Raw genomic sequence first — 22005 nt, forward strand, 5'->3', positions numbered from 1 at the left:
AATATTTTGAATCTATATACATGCAAAACTTTTATCAATAAACATTAACTAAACATGTCTTATAAGAAATTGGAACAAAGCATCCTTTAAATGAATGAATTGATGTGGGTCCCTTGAATTTTCTCTTTTATTGCATAACACATTCATAAGTATTTTTTGGAATATTATTGTTTGTTAATTTTATAGAATGGCAACAATTAAAAACCTTCTGTCGATTAAGTTGATAGTAAAGCTTTCTTAAATGCTATTAAAATGAATACAAACTGATTGAAAATAAAGTTTTAAAAGTTCTGATAGTTTATGAAAAGAAATTATAACAAATTATGACACCAAATGGATGTGTTTTATACTTAATTTAATACAAAATGAATGTTCATTTTACTAATCATACCAAATGTCTATAATATACTAACACGGTTAAGCTTCTTGACTAAATCTTCGATTTCACATTGCGATCTTGCTGTCAGGTGCTTCAATATATATTTCGTACTTTCGGTTTTTCCTGCTCCCGAGTCACCAGTCACAAGAATGCACTGATTAGTTTGGTCTTTATGTAGGCGGTCATAAGATTCCTCAGCTGTCCAATAAATGTGTGGTAAATCACGGGTTTCACAATAATCGATTTGCTTGCAAAAAATAAGTCAGTTGGATTATTGTAACTCAGGAACCAGTAGAAAATGAAGAAGAATACAATAAATGAGACAAGATGTGTGAACAGAAAAAACATATACTACGAGGGTATCACAAGCCCAGTAGTAAGCACTTTTGTGCTGACATGAATTATTATTGATATGGTTATATTCATAAATTATATGTTTACAAAATTTAGAATTTTTTAAATACTAAGGCTTTTCTACCTCAGGCATAGATTTCCTTACCTGGATTTAGCAAACTTTGAGGAATTTTGGTCCTCAATGCTCTTCAACTTCGTACTTTATTTGGCCTTTTCAACTTTTTGGGATTCGAGCGTCACTAATGAGTCTTTTGAAGACGAAACGCGCGTCTGGCGTATATACAAAATTTAGTCCTTGTATCTATGATAAGTTTATATACTACGAAATATTCCTAATACTTTATGTGATTTTAAAAACAAAACAAAGAACCACATGACTTAGGTATATATATATAGTTCACATGGTTCACATGTACAGACAAATTTATATATACAATTATTAAATCATCTTTCTTACAAATATCTAGAACACGATGAAAACATACACCGGTTTTAGCATAATAGCTCACAAAGTCTTATTTAAAATAATATAATTGAAATCAACGTTCAAACCTAATATAATCGCGTTGGATAAATCCGCAATTTTTATGCGTGTGCATGTAAAACAAATTTCTCGGTTGAGGAGTCTCAATACTGCACAAAGAACATTTTCCAAAATACATTGTAAGTGTAAAATTCTATGCTAATAAAACATATTTGACAAACATGTCGAACAACTGATGTTCTTAAGTTAATCACCAATTGGCGCAAAATTGACCCTAATATTATTTGTTACATAGTGTGCTAGTGACCTCATACCATATATTTGGGTCACTATTACACAATGTAACGAATTTAACTTACTGACTATCTTAACGTTTGGAAGTAAAATACTGGCTAGTAAAACACACCACTACTAATAAGCCCTGCCTAGTAACCTATAACGGAATATACACGGTCCCCAAGCGTTTGTTTAATAGAATAGAATAGGAGGTGAGATATATATATATGGGCGAGGGACGAACAAAACATTTTCGAATACAGATCTAACATTGATGGGTTGATGTTTAGACGAGTTGTATATACAGAATGTACACAGCCATGTATCACCATCACAGCTGGTGATCCGATGGATAAAGCATAGAGTTGTCTCTGGTTCAGACGTACTTATAAATATAAATATTTCTGTGACTGTATCTTACATTAATTTGTAGGATCCTTTACTATAGATAATTTAGCTGATATTTTTACAATAGATTTGCAACAAATTTCTTTAAAGAGGGGTCTTAATACAAAACAAACAACATTTTCAAAAAGACCAAAAGAGTGAAAAAATATATTTTAACAAAACGCATTTGACAAACAGGTCGAACAACTGATGTTCTTAAATCTTGTTGACTGCCATTGACGATTGCCAAACGAATTGATTCCAAGATGTAACAAAATGGATCTCTATATTAATCTTATACCGAAAACAATAAACTTGCGGCAAAGATGGAAAAAACACAACATGAGGATCATGTCCGCATTTCGATAATAAATGTCTCTTCAGGAAGTACACCACTAATTCATGGTCCCATTACTTTCTATGTTAAATTCCTCCATTTCAACCAGGCACACCTCTTTCATTTTAAGTTCAAATAAAGTGGCAATCATTGCATGTCAAAGCAACACTTTATGGTGTCTTCTACTGAAAAAATCAACATACCTTACATGGCATATAAGAAAGAACTGGTTCCCAGAACTTCGGATGTACCAAAACAGGTACTTCAGATCTGACAAACAGACTAAATGTACCCTCTTTTTAAAATTTGGTGCAGTTTTTTTAATATTCAAAATTTAAAGTCCAAAAGTGTTCTGCAATGATCACCAGTCCTTCAGCTTTCATTTGATACCAGAAATACCTAAATATTCTTCATATTTTGAAAGTTACACTCATGCGTAGGAACTATTTTGTGTTAAATATGTACTACTTTCTGGTATGTGCTTTCTGGCCGGGCCTGAATTAGTGGTGTTACACCTTCAGTGATGTTAGGGATCGAAAAGTATTTGGAAGGCCATTAAATGTACCTCAATTTAGGATAGACTCTTGAATTTATATAATTACGTCGGAACTAGTAACACCTCTACAACAGATTTGTCGATCGGATCACCAGCAGTAATGGTGTTACATGGCTGTGTACATTCTGTATACACAACTCGTCTAAACATCAACCCAACAATGTTAGATCTGTTGATTTGCATTCGCAACTTTTTGTTATTTCCTCGCCGGGATTGGAATTTACTGTGTTACGACGCTAGATTAAAAAATGTCAAATAAAAGTAACACCCAGCCACCTGCTTTATTTGTGTAGCGCCTAGGTGGTCCAATGGTATAGAGCGTTGGGTATTGTGCAAGTAGATGTGTTGCCACGATATCTCTGTAGCATGATTTCGAATCCCGAATAATAAAAAAATGCTTCAGAAGATAAACAGATCTTACATTGTTGAGACGAATTATATATAGATAATGACAAGTGGTCTGATCTCCAATGAAACAAAGCAATCACGGTAGACAATAAAACGTAGATGAAGGCAAACTATGTCGCCCATACAGTCTTCAGCAAAGAAAAAACACTTAGTGCATAACAAAATTTACAAAGTCCCAAAGCAGAGACGAAAGATGACAAAGGACATACAAACTTATAAATCAAACATCAACTGACAACCCCATGACTAAAACGAGACCAATAGGCAAACAACAGTACGAAAAACACAACAAAGAAAAATAAGATTTAGCAATCAAATGACAAAATTCCCCCAAAAATGATTTACAGCAATAATGGACGATAAACGAATTAGCCGAATTCCATGGAACAGACTCATACAGAATGAATTGACAAAGTTTTTTTTCGCATTTTTACGCTTTTTTCTTTGTTTTACCTTATTTGATGTGCTTCTCGGTTTTTAATAAGGTAGACAAGAATAAAATATAACTCACCTCTGTATCATATAAATGTGGGATATTTTTATAAGGATTGACTGCAATTAAAACATCTCCTATGTACGTCTGAAATTAAAAACAAAATAAAACAAAATATGTTACATGTATAACTTCTGATACTTCTTAATATTTTTCTTCTTTAACCATAATGATCTAAGACAGGAGTAGTTTTTTGCCATACAAATAAATTTCGAATTCATGAGTGTTTCTTGTTTATTATATAGATTAGACCTTGGTTTTTTTTCTGTTAAAATGGTTAAACATTAATCGTTGTTTGGGCCTTTTATAGCTTGTTGTTCGATGTGAGACAAGGCTCCGTGTTAAATGCCATACTTTGACCTATAATGGTTTACTTTTTTCAAATTGTGATTTGGATGGAGATTTTTCCCATTGGCACTCACACCACATCTTCATATATCTATATCTTCAATAACTTTGATTAATTTTATATGAATGTGTCAGTTCTGTATTATATTGTTTTATTTGTCGTTTTCTCTCTTAATCAATCTTTATTGAGTTATTTCTCAGACATAAGATCATTAAGATACTACTATTGAACGTTTTAAAACCAATACCATAAGTTACAGCATTATAATTGTAACCACATAATAATATTTGTTTCTCTCAAAGGCTATTCTTTTATATGAATAAGTTATCAAGACTTTTCACCATTACAGTGTACATTTATAAATCAAGCATTAAGCTTTATAACTTATTCAAACTAAACAACCGCTATTATTGAGTTCTAATAAAAAAGATACATTATTTGTCTTCGCATGAGGGCACATGTTTTGTTTTATTTCATTTGAACCGGTTGAAAAATCACTGATTTGCAGTATCTGTTTCAAATGTTTTTACAATAAGCAATCAAAATCAATAATTTTAAGTCCATTTTTTTATTAGGTGCAATGACATATTCAATTGCCAAAAAATATTACACGTAAGAAAAACTCTAGTGACAGTATTCTAGTGTAGTTAAATAAATAAAGGCAACAGTAGTATAACACTGTTCGAAATTCATAAATCGATAGGATAAACAAATCCGCGCTACAAACTAAAACTGAAAAAAAAAACGTATCCAATATAAGAGAACTACGGCACAACATAAACACAACATTAAAATGTAACACACACAGAAACGAACTTAAATGCCCTGTTCCAAGTCAGAAAAATGGTACAGGGCATTTTAAGAATAACAACAGGTGGATTGAACCTGGTTTTGGGGCATGCCAAACCTCTTGCTTTAATGGCGATGTTAATTTTAACATTAAAATGACAACATTACATGACAGGGCTACAATACAAACGAATGGGAGAAAATATAGGACAAAGATTCAAATAAAATACGCCAGACGCCACGTCCACACAAGACAAACCAGCGACGCTCAGATGAAAAAAAGTTTGAAAGACAAAACAAGTATAAAGTTGAAGATTACCGAGGATCAACAGTTCCCAACACATGTGACCAATTCGGCCAGGGTTATCGACCTCGAACAAGAACATCCTAATCATTTAGAATAATTCATACTTTTACAAACCGTAGATTTCATAAAACAACTATATAATAGATATACATGATTAAACTGAAGTGGTGACTAGCTACAGAATAAAAACGGATACATTACAAAAATATGCAGCCGTGTTTAGCAACGCACAAAGTACAAAGTTACGTCACATCTGAATTTTTAAAATGAGTTCTAAAAATTAAGAAAGACTTTGGATGAAATTCAAGATTAGATTTGTATGACTTATCTAATATTTATAAAGAACAGTGAAAATTACAATACTCCTTAATATCAAATTGTAGTAGGTAGTAATAAGATAATTAATTATATTATCTAGCTTTGTCGGTGTTTCTACTGAATCAAACTGTATACCAAATATATCGTGTAAATTTAGTTTATCCTAACTAAAATGTAATAAATGAACTGATTAATCATCTTTACCATAAAACACGAATACAACAGAAAAGAATAAGATTAACAACAACAAACGTTAAGCTCTTCAACGATTTTCGGTACTTATTCATCTTCGGATTTCAAATGTTTGGCTGTGAGCGTTCCTAATGAAGGTGAATCATGAAAAGCGCTTCGGACGCAATGAATTATTAAACGTGGTGTTTTCCATTTTTTGAGACATGTGACAAAATCCGATGACAATATCAAAACTGAATAAATGAATTTGGGTGGAAAAGTACCGTGACACGTCTTATAGAAGTGCGAATTCAAACACAATAAAACAGTCACAATCGAGAATAAGTCACGTTCGGTAATAAACGATCAGACGACGTAATGACAAACCATAATCTCACACTGGGTAAAATGTCCACAGTTAGTTTGGACAAAGATGCATCGTATGGATCAACCAATTCGTGATGGTGTCCGTAATATTAAGAGTGTCATTTTTAATCTGTCCTCCTCGTAACTCCGTTCGAGCAGTTTCTGCGTTAGGAGCACACTCCTGTATATGAAGTCCGTAAAGTGTGAACATGCACGGGAATAACGTATCAATCAATATGTAAACACCATACGAAGGGGCAGATGGAATGGTACATTGATAATAGGGAAAAGTTGAAATCGTCCCGTTTATCATAGATTTTCGTGTGAAGTCGTCCATCTGTGTCAATATTGAGGAAAAGATCAAGGTATGAAGCAGTCCTTGTTGTATCGTTAGTATCACTTATTTCAAGTTCACTGGGATATATCAGACAAGTATTGGCTGAAATATGGGTTATTCAATGATAGGACATCATCAATATATCGGAAAGCAAAAATTAAAAGAATTTCGCAAGGTGCTTTTTCTGAGTTTTTTTAGAATGAATATGAGTACAAAAACAGATCGGCTAGTAAGGAGCACAATAAGTATCCATTGGAATACCGACTGTCTGTTGAAATATGAATCTTCCAAACTCAACAAATACATTGTTGATAAAAAAAGTCCAGCATTTTGATAACATTATCTTCAGTATATTTTCTGGTAGATTCAACGTAGTTTCTTCACATAATATGAATTATTATAACCCAAAACAAGAAATTTGTATCTACGATTCCCATAAATAGACAATGCTTAAAGAACAAGTTGGTAGTTGATTATTTGGTATTTGAAAGAGCTTTTCTATTTTGCTCACCTCGCCCAACGGGCTAAGTAAGCTTTTCTAATCATTTAGCGTCCATCGTTCGTAGTCGTTAACTTTTACAAAAATCTTCACCTCTGAAACTACTGGGCCAAATTTCTCCAAACTTGGCCAACATAATCATTGGGGTATCTAGTTTAAAAAATGTGTCCGGTGACCCGGCCAAATAACCAAGAGAGCAAACATGGCTAAACATACAACATAGGGATAAAATGTAGGTTTTTGGCTTTTGTCTCTGAAACCAAAGCATTCCCCTTCCTTTTCATGAATTTGACCTTCCGAATAAGACTATTTACCGGATTTTATATCACATAAGACACACGACGGGTATCACATGTGGAGCAGGATCTGCTTACCCTTCCGGAGCACCTGCAATCCCCCCTAGGTTTAGGTGGGGTTCGTGTTGTTTATTCTTTGGTTTTCTATGCTCTGTCATGTGTACTATTGTTTGTCTGTTTGTCTTTTTCATTTTTAGCCATGGCGTTGTCAGTGTGTTTTAAATTTATGAGTTTGACTGTCCCTTTGGTATCTTTCTCTCTTTTAGAGCAAATCTGACACGAAGTTAAATCTGCCCTGAAATTTTAAGATTTATCGGACAACCCGTTGTTGGATTGCTGCTCCTAAATTGGTAATTTAAAGGAAATTGTGCTGTTTTTGGTTATTATCTTGAATATCATTATAGATAGAGATAAACTGTAAACAGAAATAATGTTCAACAAAGTGAGATTTTCAATTAAGTCAACATGACCAAAATAGTCGATTGATCCCTTCAGGAGTTATTTCCCTTTATAGTCAAATTTTAACAATTTTTCGTATATTTTTGTAATCTTTTACAAAAAATCTTCTTTTCTGAAACTACTCAGACAAATTTTACCAAACTTTTTCACAATCATCATTAGGGTATCTAGTTTTAAGACCCTGCACGCTGACCAAGATACCAAGATGGTCGTCATGGCTAAAACTATTACATAGGGTAAAATACAGTTTTTGGCACATATCTCTGTAACCGAAGCATTTAGAGCAAAAGTAATGGAATGAAATTGTTCATTATGTCTATATTTATCTTCCCTGAAATTTCGGACAAGTCAGGCAACGTGTGGGTTGCTGCCCCTGAATTAGTAATTTTAAGAAAATTTTCCAGCTTTTGGTTATTATCTTGAATATTATTGTAGATAGATATAAACTGTAAGCAGCATAATGTACAGCAAAGTAAGACCTACTAATAAGTAAGCATGATCGAAATGGTCAACTGACCCCTTAAGGAGTTATAGCCATTTAAGGTCAATGTTTAATAGTTTTCATAAGTTTTGTAAATTTTAGTAATTTTTTACAAAATATTTTCCATTTTAACAACTGGGCCAAGTTCAATATAGTTAGAGATAATTGTTAGCAGCAAGCATGTCCAATAAAGTAAGATCGACAAACACATCACATTACCAAAACATAATTTTGTCATGAACCCATCTGTGTTCTTGTTTAACATGCACATTGGTATAAACCAAGGTAAGCGACACAGGCTCATTAAAGCATCTTGCTTTTAGACATTTACACATGAAAACAAATGAGATTCATACATAAAATATACCTTGTAAGTACAAAAGCTCTTTACACAAATGACGGGAATAAAGCTGTTGAACAAGGCAAAATGACAAGAAAGTGTGTCGTTTAATTTTGAAAACGAATTCACCAACGTTAACACCGTATAACCGATTAGGTCATGTTTAAAGAGGAAAAATGTCAAATTCATGAATGGCAGAAATCATCGCAAACAAAACAGCGATGTGAAGAAGACATAAAATAGACTGACTTCTTAAATGTAAATGCAAGAAAATAGACTGGTTAATATTTATCAAAAGTACCAGGATTATAATTGTATACGCCAGCGCATGTTTCGTCTACACAAGACCCACATACTTTGAATTTGAAATGCAACGATTTTTATACAGTTAACTCAAAATAGATAAGCTAGAAATTTTCTGAAATATAGACTTAAATATGTTTAATTAGAAGTTTACGCTTGGTAGTCTGCAAATACACTAACAGTTAGATAACAGACTGTTGTAACTTTAAAAAAAAAAGTGTTACACGTTGTGACAATCTAAAAACTGTTATGACCTCGCTAGATTAATATCTTTTAAACATACCTGTTATTTAATCCGAAAGATGGGCCCACCCATGAATACATAGTCATTACAGCGTGAGTAATGGAACAATAACATTAAGAAACTGACGAAAATTTGTTTTTTCAACATTGTTGACATATCTCGTTCATATTTTGGTACATTTGCTGTGGGATTGATGAAATTATAAATAGTCTGTAATATTCGATGTTCCGATTATAAATAGTCTGTAATATTAGATGTTCCGAAATGTTTTAAAATGTTAAAGTGTCTAATAAAATTCACCCAACCTGTTATATCCAATATATATCTACTTTAATGTTTGATTATTTTGATTGACCATTAGAAAAATGAAATTGTTTAACTCGGCTACATTCCCCCTTTTTATTTCAAATTAATAAATTCAATCGAGAAGAAATGATTTATTTCCCGAGTGTGTACATAGTTATCATGTTTCTTATCAGAGCTTTGTTGTAATTTCTAATATACATTAAAAAAAAATATAAGTTAAAAGACCAAGGAGCAACAAACTCGGATTAGAAAATATTCTTCATAAAAAACTACAAATTATGCAACATGAACCCTTTTGTAAATTAAAGGTGTCTTTGTTAGATTTATTGGTAATTTCGTTTGAATATTTTAGTCAGTCGTTTTGTTCATAGATATTAGAAGATGTAGTATGAGTGTCAATGAGACAACTTTCTATCCAATTCACAATTTGTGTAAAAAGTAAACTATTATAGGTCAAAGTACGGCATTCAACATGGGGCCTTGGCTCCAAACAAACAGCAAGCTTTAAATGTCCCAAAAATGACTTGTGTAAAATCTAATTAAACAGGAAAACCAACTGTCTAATCTTTAGAAAAACGAAAAACGAGAAACATGTTTAAACATGTTAAATAACAGGTTCCTGTTTACACAAGTTTGGCTGTTTAATTCTTATTATTGTCACATTAACCTATTATGTCTATATGAGTTGGTAACTCAATTTTGTCAATAAAACGGAACTATAAACAACTGTCATACAGGTTGGAGGGTTGAATAGCAATGTCACCAGATATGAAACTTCATTTTCTTTGAAAACATGTATGTAATTCTTCCTTTTTGAAATTGGCAATTGGAATTTGGAGTGTTTGTTAATTTTTATTGACATACATTTTCAATATCAGTTATCTAAATTGTGATTCTGTGCGTTAAATTTTTGAAGACATGATTTCATTGGAGAAAACATTATAATCAAAATAGTGGTAAATGATTTAAAGGAGATATCGGTTTCCTTCCAAGAAATAACAAAATAACAAAACCATCAAAAAGTAATATTTTCTGCATCACCAATTGCTTGTGTCGACAACAGTCAGCAAGTGAAAAAAAAAAGTTTAGCTATAAATTGTCGCTTTTCTCTTCAAGTCTTTAAACTATTTAAAGAAACCATAAAAAATCTGCTATCAAACCCAAAATCCTTCCAGGTTAAGACATTTATTTAAATTGATGAAACATAGATTAAAGGATGTGATTGTAGCCATTCTCCTGAATATAAGGCTAGCTAGTCAAGCATTAGTTTATATATCAAAGTTACTTGTACATTGTACATACATATATCAAGCATGAGTTTTATATATCAAAGTTACTTGTACATTGTACATACATATATCAAGCATGTAATAAAAGAAACTTGTACATACATATATTTTGTCTTCATAAAATCTTTTTTTTAGTCGTGAAAGTATTTCCTCATTGTTCAAACTATGAAGCGTGGCTAAATCACTATCATCTTCTCTATTTGTCGACATTTTGATCGGAAGAAATGTGAGCAATCCTGTTCACATTTTGAGGATGTTCTGAAAGAGAAATTGTATTCATTGTTTTATAAATAATAATGTTCATGCTGCAATATACTCTTTCCTGGATTTGTTTTGTCAAACTTAAATGAAAATACGCCAAAACTAAGTACAATCAAAAACAGTTATAGAAAGAATATAGTTTCATCCGAATATCTATATTTCTCCGAATATTATAGAGTTTTCAAGTATAAGGAAAATAAGTTGTTACTCCTCAATTAATATCTTAATTTTTTTTTTAAATTGTTAAATCATAACAACTTTACATTACCACATTTCCTAGTGCACCTTCAGATGATAAGTGACTATATGTTTTGCAAAGGTGACTGTATGTGTTGTGGTTAATTACAAAATTCTATTTTTGTTCCTTTTTTTACTTCGAAAAAGGCATTATTGGGAAAACTCTAAATCTGACAAACTTAAATAAAACAAAACATTTAAATTAGCTGTTTCTTGATTGGTTACATAAAAAAGGCGTTCATGCTTTATTAAATTACATGTCAGTCAGCAAAAGCATTAACGGTGTTAAAAATACTTCAAAGCAATTTTAAAGATATCTCTTTTTCAACTTAAATGAGTTTTGATAAAAATCAATTGATACAAAATACGACAACTTGTATTGTGTGAATGCCTGGGAAACCATTCGATAATTTGTTCTTCCACAATGATTATATTTAAGAGTTCTTTGAAAACAATGACACCATAGCATACACTTTCAATATCATGTTCATCATAATAATGTTAAGTATTAATTATTTCTTTCAATGTCTACATAGTCAGGAGCCTGTAAATTCAGTGGTTGTCGTTTGTTTATGTGTAACATATTTGTTTTTCGTTCATTTTTTTTTTACATAAATAAGGCCGTTAGTTTTTTCGTTTGAATTGTTTTACATTGTCTTATCGGGGCCTTTTATAGCTCAAAATGCGGTATGGGATTTGCTCATTGTTGAAGGTCGTACGGTGACCTATAGTTGTTAATATCTGTGTTATTTTGGTCTTTTGTGGATAGTTGTCTCATTGGCAATCATACCACATATTCTATTTGACATAAGCAAATTAATGATCGCATAAAAGCACCACCATGTCTTTGAATAATTAAACATATCAAATAAAGTAAAAAAACTAAATTATCACTTCTTCCTCACAAACGAATTACTCGTGTACTACCAGTTTCCATGTATTAAGTAAAATATTGATGTGAGTATCTTTCTTAGATTATACTATACAAAAACATGATACCATGCTAATTATTATAGGTGACCTATACTTGTTAATTTCTGTGTCATTTTGTGTCTTGTGAAGTGTTGTCTAATTGGCAATCACACCAACTTATTTTTTTCATATTAATAGAATGAATTAAGGCAACAGCAGTGGTAGGTTTTAACGATTTTTATCATCTTAATACGCGTTATAGTGCTCTTTTATTTGTCTTTGAAAATTATTATCATTCCCTGTTTAGTTTATTTTTTGGTATGATCAGGTTGTCAACGGTATCCACTACCAATCAAAATACTCGAATTGGGAATATATGTAGGTCACAATCAGTAAAATCCCAATATTGGCGACAATTTTGTATATTTTAAGATCTTTTGAGTTGTGCCATGTAAAAAATTTTCGTGATGATGACAGTTAAACTTATGTTGTGTCGATTTCAAACGTTTTTCGTTTTACATATGTGATAACAGTTTTACCTTTGATAATAATGGTGAATTGAGTACCGCTATACTTTTCAAATGTTTCGTATATCGGACATTATCATTGGTAAAAGGACTTGTTACAAATAAAATAATATAATAATGACTCGCTTTTAGAAATAAAAAAAAACCGCTTAGATGTAACTGCAAAATTGTAAACATTGTCAAATTGTTGTACATTTATAGATTGTTTACGAATCCGCATCCTGATGTTTGACACAACTTGTTGAATATATCTCACCATGATTCAAAAGAAGATTTATTTTGCAATGTTATAATAATGGCAGTAAGATCTATCATGTGTCGTTCTTTAAAACGATAATTGTAAAATTTCAAAATCTCCTCTATCGTGATGGCATCCGGGGGGGGAGTGGTAACTTCCTATTATTGGGTTTACGGGGATGTGCCAAAAATATGGGTCACAATTTTGCGAAATATTTGTTATGGGGCTATCTAAAGGACGCCTCCGGGTGCGGGAATTTCTCGCTGCTTGCTGTTGGTGACCTTCTGCTGTTGTCTGCTCTATGGTCGGGTTGTTGTATCTTTGACACATTCCCCATTTCCACTTTCAACTTTATTAATGTAACTTCAGAAATCATCACGATGTTTTGTTAATGCAAAAAATGAACTCCTTGAGGATCAAAAGAAATCACATTATTTGTCTGGTACATTTATCTGTATGTAGCTTTTGCTAAAATCTCAATAGCTAATCTAACAGTTTTCAAAAATCGCAATAATAGAATAACTCCAAAACAACTGTATTAACAGTACATAGAAATACTTCAAGATCATCATTCTGTAACTGAATCCTTTATATCCCTTGTTGAAACCAGAACAGTCCCATCAAGTATTAGCAAGAGACATTAACTCTACTTCATTAATCCACAATATAAAAACAATATATATTTTTGAATATTCAATCGGTTGAGGAAGATGTAAATAAATGAAGTATTCCTGCTTTTACCTGTGCACTTTATTTTATGTCCCTCTGGTATCTTTGAGCTTCACCCTCTTTTATTGAATTTGTTGATGCTCGGTTCATCCTGAATGTTACATTCCTTTTTTAAAGAAAGAGTTGTTACAGAATGACTCGAGGTTGCTGTTAGCCAATTAAGATACATATTGTAATAAAAAATAATAAAATAACAAAAATAACGAAGAAAAATCAGAACAGAAAGTCCATAATCAAATGGCAGAATCAAAAGCTCAAACACATCAAACAAATGGATATAACAACTGTCATATTTCTGATGTGGTACCTGGTACAAGAAAATGATGGATTAAACCTGGATTCATAGCTAGCTAAACCTCCCACATGTATGACAGTCGCATATAATTACATTATATTGACAACAATGTGTGAACAAAAATAACATGAAAAGTAAATATGTAAAAAATAGTGAAACATAAGTTTGATCTTTTGCTACAATTGTTAATGAATGTCTTTTGTTTAATATTTACTTATAAAGTGTTATATCGCGTCTCACTATTTTTATGTATACAAGCTATGATAAGTGTTTAGTATGACTATAAATTTCACCTCTGATTTCGTACTATGAACAACAACAAAAAATATTTCCGGACTTCATACTTTACAAAAAAATATTAGTTTTAAGTGCCTGTTTACGTTATTTTATGTCATGGCATTTCGTCCAATGTTGTTTTTCTGATATTGATTTACATCTCACCCTAATCTTATTGATTTTGTATGTATATTGTATATTGTGTCATAAATCAAATTTATTCGTTCAGTGTAGATAAAAAAGATGTGGTATGATTGCCAATGAGAAAATCTCTACATGAGACCAAATGACACAGAAATAAACAACTTTAGGTCACCGTACGGCATTCAACAATGAACAAAGCTTATACCGCATAGCTCAAAAAGGCCCAGAAATGACAAATATTAAACAAATCAAACTTAAAAACTCACGGCCTATCTTATGTACAAAAAAAAATAATACAAAAAAAAGATATGTAACACATCAACAAACGACTTCACTTGATATTTTGTGTTTTTTTATTCTCGTTTTTTTCATAGAGATTAGCTAGACCGTTGATTTTCCTGTTTGGTTAAATGGTTTTATGCTGGTCATATGGAACCCTTTATAGCTTGTCGTTTAGTGAGGTAAAATTATGTGTTGAAAAACGTACTTTGATATATAATAATTTACTTTTATACATTGTGACTTGGATGGAAAGTTGTCTTTTTGGCACCTTTACCACAACTTCTAATATCTCTGTTATGTAAATACATTCATTTGAAATGAATGTATCATTATTAAATCCATTCTCTTATATGTTTCTGATCTTGAAATGGAAGACTTTATTTTAGTCTAAACCTCAAATGTACACATTTCCCTTTTTAATGTAGGCGTAAAGATTTAGTTTAAATAAAGAAAGACGAAATCTAAATATCTACTATTGTTTAACGCTTTTGTAAAACCACACCTTCCTTTCATACTTGGTCAATTTCTCAAACATTAGATATGTCATTTAAAGGAATGCCAACAACATATTACAGGGTATCTTTTTTAAGAACAAAAACCCCACAAAAAACCCCTGTATGCTTACTGGGTTTAACTTATTTTCATTTAGAAGGGAAAAATGGATATATGTCATCTTCCGCATTTTGGGAAAAACACTATTAAAATTGTTACTTGCTTATTATCAACAATGTGTATGCATGACGTAAACACTGAAGAATTTCATAGATCGGAAGACTTTGACAAATCAATTTCACATAAATAAACCTGATGAATTATTACATATATACTGGAATTTATCGCAATGTGTATAATTAGTTTTTATTTTTATACAAACAGAAAGGCAAAACAATGTTAGGTTTTTCACCAAAAAAATAAGGATTATAACCGGCTTCTATTAATAATAACATCTTTATTTGTCAATAAAAGATAGTTCAGTTACTAGTACTCATTTGGATTCAACTATTTTAGTAAAGCTCTCTACATATAATACTAACTACTAGTATGCGAATAAAACATAATCAATAATAATCATAACATAATCAATGATAATCAAAACATAATCAATAATAATAATAACATAATCAATCTACCAATATGGATCCGTCGTACAGTTGTAACATATTAGACGTACTTATTATGTAATAAATTTATTTCAGTGCCTGCATCTTAGTCTTTAGTTCTATATGTTGTGTCTTGTGTACTATTATGTGTCTGTAAAATGTCTTTTTCGTTTTTTGCCATGGCGTTGTCAGTTTATTTTCGATCTAGACACACTTTAATAGTAATCTTGAGCGTTCACGAATTAATACGTACGCTGGGAATTGTTTTCAATCTGTGAAGCCCTCAATCATCCCTTGTTGTGGTCTGTGATAGCGATGATAAGGCGTTAAATATAAGGGTAGGCGGGCCCAGGCGATTGCAAATGACGATTTACGGGGGAGGTCGAGCTTGCAAGTGTAGTCACTTCGATGACCATTCATGCGTTTGTTGAATGACTGTGTGTCTCTCCCACATACTGCATGTCATCACATCGACATTCAAGAAAGTATACAACGTAATTCTTGGTTTTTCAAATTACATTGAAATATATTGTGTAAACGGACCCAGTGGAATGACAAGTAAATGTTTGAGTTTTAAGTATTTGTTGGTCAGACATCGTCTGTTACAATACGACTTGCACAATCTTGCAGTTAAAAGACTAAATAGAAGAGAGCAACTTTGCTGGTCTCCGAAAAGATAAGACAGGAGGTTTGGGGAAAACCTTATTTCAATTACATCATAAATTCCAAGACCGTGTAAAAAAGAGATGATACGTGGCAAACAATAATTCTAAGAAAATAAGAAACATTAACAAATACATATTGATACAATCTTATACATTTTCAAAATTCTTTACCTGACATGTCACCTTATCTATTGTGATGATATACAAACGTATCAGCATACACTACGAAATTATATAATATAATAATGCACATACATGCATGAACAATGAATTCTTGTCTGTCCTGCTATATGTATGCTGTTACTATGATTACTACAGTTATAGAATAGATTACATTTTACAAAAACGTCTTTAAACAGATTATAACTTTAGTTGTGGTCCGTGTAACACTTATCAATTCAAAGTTTTAAAAAGTTTTGAAATTTTAGATTTTTGGAATTTTGATCAAAGTTTTAAAATATCAAAATTTCAAATTGTGTTAAAGTTTTGAAATTTTGAAATTTTAACCAAATTATTAAAATATCAAAGTTCTAAATATCGTTTATAAATTTGATAGTTTAGAAATTTGATCAAACTTTTAAAATACTAAACCTAACGCGTAATTTTGATTATTTCACTTTTTGAAAGTTTGATTTTTTAAATGTTTGCTTAAAATATCAAAACAGAAAAGGGGCAATAAGAGGGATACCTGTAAAAAGCGAAACGAAATAAAAGCGGAACGAAACGAAACAATATGAATTAAAAACATACTGATACTTAAAAGTTTATGTATGAAATAAAACGGACATTTGTAAGCGGTGAAAAATTGGATGACAAAATTAATATTTCTTAAAAGAAGATAATCTATTTAAAAAACAGACGTACGGCTCTGATATTGACCATTTTACCTGCTGGTTTTATGATACTGAATGATGGTGTCCTAATTAAGGTTGTGCTAGTCCACAGTGTGGGAGGTTTTTAATATAATCTTATTTACGCTGAAATTAAGACGGTACTAAGATCCAATATCAGCAAATTGGAACCAAGATACTGTTACAAGGTATCTACAAAAACTCATCATAGATGGATACCAGAATATAAATTCTGCCGGTTTTGCGCCAGACGCGCGTTTCGTCTACAAAAGACTTATCATTGACACTCGAACCAAATGAAGTTAAAAAGGCAAATAAAGTCAAATAAAATTGAAAAGGTCAAATAAAGTAAACTTTTAAATCCAAAGAATAGCTCTGGTTTTGTAAAAGTTGAAACCTTTCATATCATATATAAACGTATACCATAAACATTATTTTCACGAGCATTCATATTTATGTAATAGTTACCGCTGTACTACATTAACCACCCAACTTGCATTCATGTTTATGTAATAGTTGTCGCTGTACTACATTAAGCACCCATCTATCCAGTTGTAGGTGCCGGCATTTTGAAAGTTGAAAATTGTGTTCAAAAGTTTCTATCAGCGAAAAATGGTAATCTTCTGGGGAACCAATATTTAGATAGTCCCTGTTTTTTTACTTGATATTACCACTAGGGGCTTTGATGGTAATGGTACATTAAAATATTCTGATCCCTAATTTGATGATATAATATTCTGTGCCAGCAGAGAACAAAAGAAAAATTATCCATGCCTTTTAGTGTTAAATTTTGAACCAGACAAGTTGATTAATAGCGATTAAAAACTTAATAAAATTGTTAGAGCTTTTACAAAACAACCTCACCCCACTTTAAAAGTTAAACGTTTGGACTGGTTATCATACACGTAGCTCCATTAGAGGTTCTAAATCAACTTCTGTTTTATAATAGTAAACAAAAGGAATAGATTTTTTTTGTATTAAAGGATATTATTGTCCCGTATTTGCATTTTGTTATTTGGGTATTTTTAAGTTATCGTACGACAATCGACTTTGAGCAAACTAAAAGTACACATGTACATCCAGTCAGAATGGGGCGTGCAAAGAGAAGCCACACTGTCAGCTGCATGATGGATTTTTTTCCATTTTTGGCCGTACACTTATGTTGCTCTCGAAAAAACAGTGCAATGTAAAACGCTGAATTTTTAGTAAAGAATTCACCTACAGAACGCTGAAACTGAAATTTGAAATTAAAAAAAAAATAAGAACGAAACAATTAAAGAGGTGTTTGACCAATGTGAAGTTAATACATATTTAAATCCATCTATAAGAGAAACTTTGTCCTCGGAAGTTGAATCTTACGTTTCTTCGTAATTTGTATGTTAACAACCTATTTAAAAATTATCGATTTTTGTTGTTGCCAGTGAGAAATATTTCATGAATGTTCCGGAACAAATTAGCAATAAATGCAACAGGGAGAGAGTGTGCATAATGAAGACATATAAAACCTTTCAATTAGTTTATAAGTTGAGGTCTGAAGCTGGCGTATGATAGTAACTGCTAGCCTTATATAGTAGTCCTTTGTTATTTTATTATCATTGTCATGTTGATTAGTTTATTAGTTTGTTTCCTATTTTGACATAGGACTTGTATTTCCTATTAAAGTGCGTTTTACTGTTCGTATTACTGTGTGTTTTTCATTCTTTATTGGCTAGAGGTATAGGGGGAGGGTTGTGATCTCACGAAGCATGTTAAACCCCGCCGCATCTGTGCGCCTGTCCCAATCCAGGAGCCTCTGTCCTTCTAAGTCTTGTATGATTTTGATTTTAGTTCATTGTTATATATTTTGGAGTTTAGTATTACGTCTATAATCACTGAACCAGTACATTTTTTGTCTAGGGGCAAGCTGAAATACACCTAGCACAACTTTCATTGCAACGCTATATATTAAGTATTCCTTCCGTATCATTTCTTGGAACTGAAATAAATCATAAAAGAGAATATATTATCATCATGGCTTTTGCAATCGATAAACAAGAAAGGAAAACGTTTTAAGTTGTATACGACCGAAGCGCTTTTTCTGGATCTACCTTCATCAGGAACGTCAAAAAGGCGAATATTACTATATGGTTTACTTCGAGTTGGTCATTTTTCACTGATACTTCTAAATGTTGGGCACTGGGAACACAAAATAGCTTTGAATTATTTATCTCAAACGCTAAACCTTATATAAGAGATTTAAATCAACGTAGTTGATTCCGCTTTAAATAGGTTTAATTATATTTTTTTTTGATAGATGCACAACTTTAAAATTTCAGGATACTGTTATCCCATGTGATGTCTAGTATGTTTCATAAAAAAAACCTGACTTCTTCCTTCCTTTCATTATTTATTTTGTTATTAAGAATGATTTGATATATTTCATGCTATTAATTTATAACTAAGAATAGTTCTTATCAGAGCCGTGTTTACATCAGTGATTACAGGTACCCCTTAGTTTAAACATATTTTATTTGTTAAAGTACAAATTGGATAAGACACAAGTCAAACAGACTTATGAAGTCTTCTCCATTTAACATTTATAGCAATATAATACAAAAATATATGTATGAGCATGCATGTAAAGAATGGTATATCTAATTTAGTAAATATATATATAAATATGGATCAAAAGACGGAAAATTGAAGATTGAAGAAAAAAAAAAAAAAACAATAATAATACAGAAAAAATAAATAAAAATATATAAATGAATAAATTATTTTGAAAACAGAAAAAAAAAATAAATAAATAAAAAAAAAAAAAAAAAAATATAATATTAAAAAAACAAAACCCCAATTAAAAAAAAATTAAAAAGGACAAAAAAAAGGGAGAAGAAATCTTAGATGATGATGTGTGTGCGATCATGGTTTGCTACCTAGACAATTTGAAATCTTTCCGAACTTTTAATAAACTCAAAGACATTTTTGAAAATGTTTCGGTTTTGCTCTAAAGTAAGAAGACAACTACCCGAGGTAAGTAGTTCTATGTTAATTTTACAATCATTTGGAAGCCAGCGAAGACTTTCAAACATTTTATTTCGTATGTTTGAATATAATATACATTTAAAAAAGAAATGATAGGAATCTTCACGATTAACACCACAGCGGCAGGAAGGGTCAGAAATAATGTTGACCCTATATAGATCATAGTTTAAGGATGATGCAAAACATCGAAGTTGGGTGAGAATTATATTCAATTTTCGATTTCCAAATTCATATTGCTTCGGAACAAAAATATTACTCTGAGGGTAACGGTTTTTTAGTTCAGTTTTAAATTTATTAATTGATTCCACATCACGAGTTGAATCATCAAGATTATTCCAAAGACGTATGGTTGATGGAATAAAAGAATCATTAGTTAATGCTAGTCTGCAGAATGGAATAATGATGTCATTTCCATTGCGTAGAGGATAAACCGTCATACTTTGTATTTTTTGGGGAATTAAATTTGACAAATATTCTGGAACATTATTATTTTGAATATTATAAAACATTTGGATTTTTCTTCTCTCTCTTCTTTCAGCTAATGTTTCCCATCCAAGTTCTTCAAAAATAGCCCTTGAGCTTGTGAATATAGGTAAGCCCGTAACTATCCTAGCAGCTTGGAGCTGTAATTGCTCCAGTTTATTGACATAACTTACCCCAATATTATCCCAAACCTCACTTGCATACTCAAATAAAGGTCTTATAAAAACTAAATAGAGTTTTTCTAAATTTTTCCTGCTCAGTTTATATTTCAACTTCCTTAGCATATTTATATGTTTAGACGTGCTTGATATAATATTATCAACGTGGGCATTCCATTTAGCATCATTGCTAAATGTAACCCCTAAATGTTTATGCATATTTGTAATAGGTATATTTTTATCATTGAATATAAAGTTCATTTCTGGGGTTTCAACATTAGAAAATAACATAATTTCTGTTTTATCTGGATTAAAAGACATTAACCATTTTTTGGACCATTCGTTCAGCTGTTCTAGATCATGGTTTATCACAGTTTCTATCTGAAAAGCATCACGATCCGCACAGCTGAACGATGTGTCATCTGCAAAGAGTCTGCACAGTGAAATAAGTCTTTCTGCAATATCATTTATATATATTATAAAAAGTAATGGTCCAAGGACCGACCCTTGAGGAACTCCAGCTGAAATACTGCAAAGTTTTGAAGAAGATTGCTTGATAACCACCCTTTGTTTTCTATCACTTAAGTAGCTTCTAAACCATTTTAACAGATTTCCATTTATACCATAAGCCTTCATTTTATGTAATAAACCATCATGCCAAACTTTATCAAAGGCTCTAGAGAAATCGCAAAAAACGAAACAACTTATCTCTTTCTTTTCAAGTGAGTTCAATATGCAATTATATATTTCTAACAGTTGGTGAACCGTTGAACATTTAGGAAGAAAACCCGATTGATACTCATAAATTAATTTAAATCTTTGTAAGTGGTTGTAAACATATTTATATACAACACGTTCCATGACTTTGCCTATGCAACTTATGAGTGATATAGGTCTATAATTTGAAGGTAATGAACAATCCCCCTTTTTAAATAAGGCTATAACATTTGCAATTTTCCAGCTGGAAGGATATTTGCACTGATGCAAGGATTTATTAAATATAATACATAATGGAATTGCAATTTTGTCGGGACAAATTTTAAGCATCTTATGACTAATGACATCCGGGCCGGACGCTTTTTTGGGATTTATAGTTTTTATGATATCAACAATTTCACTAGTACTAATCACTATATCATTCAATAAATTGTTAGTTTTTTTGTCGAAATCGGGTAATTGAGCATCAACATCTGCTAGCGATGAAATGAAACAAAAATACTTATTTAGAATGTCGCATTTCTCGTCGTCTCTATCTGCGAACTCCTCAAAACGATTATCATTAAGAATATTTTTTAATG

At 31.4% G+C, this 22005-nt stretch overlaps 1 protein-coding gene across 1 annotated transcript in view; it reads right to left on the reverse strand.

The window, feature by feature from the left end:
- LOC134716631 (unconventional myosin-IXa-like) overlaps window positions 1-21343 on the reverse strand; it is a 41047-nt gene extending 19704 nt beyond the window's left edge. The window contains exons 1-2 of the mRNA XM_063579641.1: window positions 20723-21343; window positions 3693-3761 (exon numbers count right to left, since the gene is read on the reverse strand). Coding sequence (XP_063435711.1) covers window positions 3693-3761; window positions 20723-21343 — 690 coding nt within the window. The remainder of the gene's footprint in view (window positions 1-3692; window positions 3762-20722) is intronic.
- Between the last annotated feature and the right edge of the window lie 662 nt (window positions 21344-22005).

This window comes from Mytilus trossulus, chromosome 4 (genome assembly GCF_036588685.1).
Source record: "Mytilus trossulus isolate FHL-02 chromosome 4, PNRI_Mtr1.1.1.hap1, whole genome shotgun sequence".
NCBI lineage: Eukaryota > Metazoa > Mollusca > Bivalvia > Mytilida > Mytilidae > Mytilus > Mytilus trossulus.